This window comes from Triticum dicoccoides, chromosome 3B (assembly GCF_002162155.2).
Source record: "Triticum dicoccoides isolate Atlit2015 ecotype Zavitan chromosome 3B, WEW_v2.0, whole genome shotgun sequence".
Taxonomy (NCBI): domain Eukaryota; kingdom Viridiplantae; phylum Streptophyta; class Magnoliopsida; order Poales; family Poaceae; genus Triticum; species Triticum dicoccoides.
Window position 1 is genome coordinate 587,609,657 of NC_041385.1, and position 1,916 is coordinate 587,611,572.

At 45.7% G+C, this 1,916-nt stretch overlaps 1 protein-coding gene across 3 annotated transcripts in view; it reads right to left on the bottom strand.

Moving 5' to 3' along the window:
- Positions 1-1,005: 1,005 nt before the first annotated feature.
- The window catches only part of LOC119277248 (probable DNA replication complex GINS protein PSF3), an 8,004-nt gene continuing 7,093 nt past the window's right edge, over positions 1,006-1,916 (bottom strand). For all 3 annotated transcript variants that reach the window (XM_037558503.1, XM_037558502.1, XM_037558504.1), the window contains exons 6-7: positions 1,481-1,620; positions 1,006-1,377 (exon numbers count right to left, since the gene is read on the bottom strand). In XM_037558503.1, coding sequence (XP_037414400.1) covers positions 1,247-1,377; positions 1,481-1,620 — 271 coding nt within the window. In that variant the 3' untranslated portion in view covers positions 1,006-1,246. The remainder of the gene's footprint in view (positions 1,378-1,480; positions 1,621-1,916) is intronic.

Below are 1,916 nucleotides of genomic sequence, written 5' to 3' on the forward strand. Positions count from 1 at the left end.
GACGACGAGAGATCCAACAAGCTCTCCGACGAGTAGGTAGGTAGGTATGTTACCCGTATGTGTTATGTATGTCCACGTGCCTGTGTATATGTAGCGTGTAGGGATCGATCCCCGATCGAGTCCGGCCGGACTCTGGAGTCCTCTTCTAAAAACAAGTCCGAGTACCTTCCATCGATACACAACCAATCCTCGCTTGGAAGTTGGTTTCCTATCGTATTCGTAGCTAGTCCAAGATCACGTCCTTGTGCACCCCTCGCCATTTTGTTTAGCCACGCAAAGAAGATGGGGTCGACTATAGTGAGTAATTCTTTGATTTGGGTCAGTTGTGACTTCTAATCCTGCAGGTGTGGCAAGCCATACCGACAGCGTTTAGATCTGTGTATTCCTCCTCATACCTGAACCGCTAATTTGTACTAGTATCATATAGGTATGAAATAGAAGATGAGAAATACTCCCTCCGTCCCATAATATAAGAGCGTTTAGATGAGACTAGGCAAGACCGCAACGAAAGATTAAGGTAGAGGAGCTGCGAGGTGCAACTGCATAACTGATGGGAACTGGTCTCCTTCATGCAAGCACAACAGAGATTCACAAGTCAGCATTTAACTGCTTAAATTGATTGCTTTCTTTCCCGTGTGCTAAATCAGGAGAGGAATAAGATGATTTGGGTCAGTTGTGACTTCTAATCCTGCAGGTGTGGCAAGCCATACCGACAGCGTTTAGATCTGTGTATTCCTCCTCATACCTGAACCGCTAATTTGTACTAGTATCATATAGGTATGAAATAGAAGATGAGAAATACTCCCTCCGTCCCATAATATAAGAGCGTTTAGATGAGACTAGGCAAGACCGCAACGAAAGATTAAGGTAGAGGAGCTGCGAGGTGCAACTGCATAACTGATGGGAACTGGTCTCCTTCATGCAAGCACAACAGAGATTCACAAGTCAGCATTTAACTGCTTAAATTGATTGCTTTCTTTCCCGTGTGCTAAATCAGGAGAGGAATAAGATGAGATGGCCAACCCAGGAGGCGAACCCCAGCCTCTTACTCCAATTAAGGTGTGTCCAACTGACAAATTGAAGATACGAGTATTCAAACAAACATATCAGGTACGCCGACGTCTGATCGCATATCAGAACTGCCTTTCACGCTTTTTCTGTTCCATACACTTACAGTACCAGATCGATCAGTGTGCAAACATTGGCCCTCTCCCGCCCAGGCACTCTGCTCGACAGTAAAAATAATTCAGGGCGTCGAAGGCCCGTCAGGCAGCTTTGTCTTCCTCTTCCTTCCAAGAATGGACGCCTTCTGCAGCCTCGCACCCCCGACACGCCACTTCCTGAAGGCGGACATAGATTCCCTAGCAGATTCGAACACTTCACGGCGAAAAGAACCAAAGTTAACCCGACTTGGAGTGGTTGATATGGTACCGGAAAACAAACAGGGGAATGAGTAGATGCACGAGGGAGATGTTTGTACCTTGAGCTTCTTCTTTTGTAAGGCGTGTTGCGAACTTGGGCACTGTCATCGTCGAAGAGCTGTGTGCCTTGCTTAGTATCTCCTTGTACCTACTGGTGAACGCGTAGCGCAAGAACTGGCCAATGCTCTTGTCACCCACCCTGTTGATGCAGCCATGCAAACTTCATAAATCGGTGAGCAAAATAATTTAGTCTGGCCATTATAGTAGGGAAGTAATAACTCAAGCGTGGGGTTAAAGATCGAACTCCCCCTCTATTACACCACTTATTACCTTTCAAAGTTTTGTGCTAGACACATAGTCTAGTCCATACAAATTAATGGGATTGGGAACAGACAAAAGGGAGAAATGGTGTACAGTTACCTCAAATAGTAGAATGATATGCATTTAGAAACAAACTTTGAAGGCTACAGTGCAATGTATTAAGAGGGGGGGGGG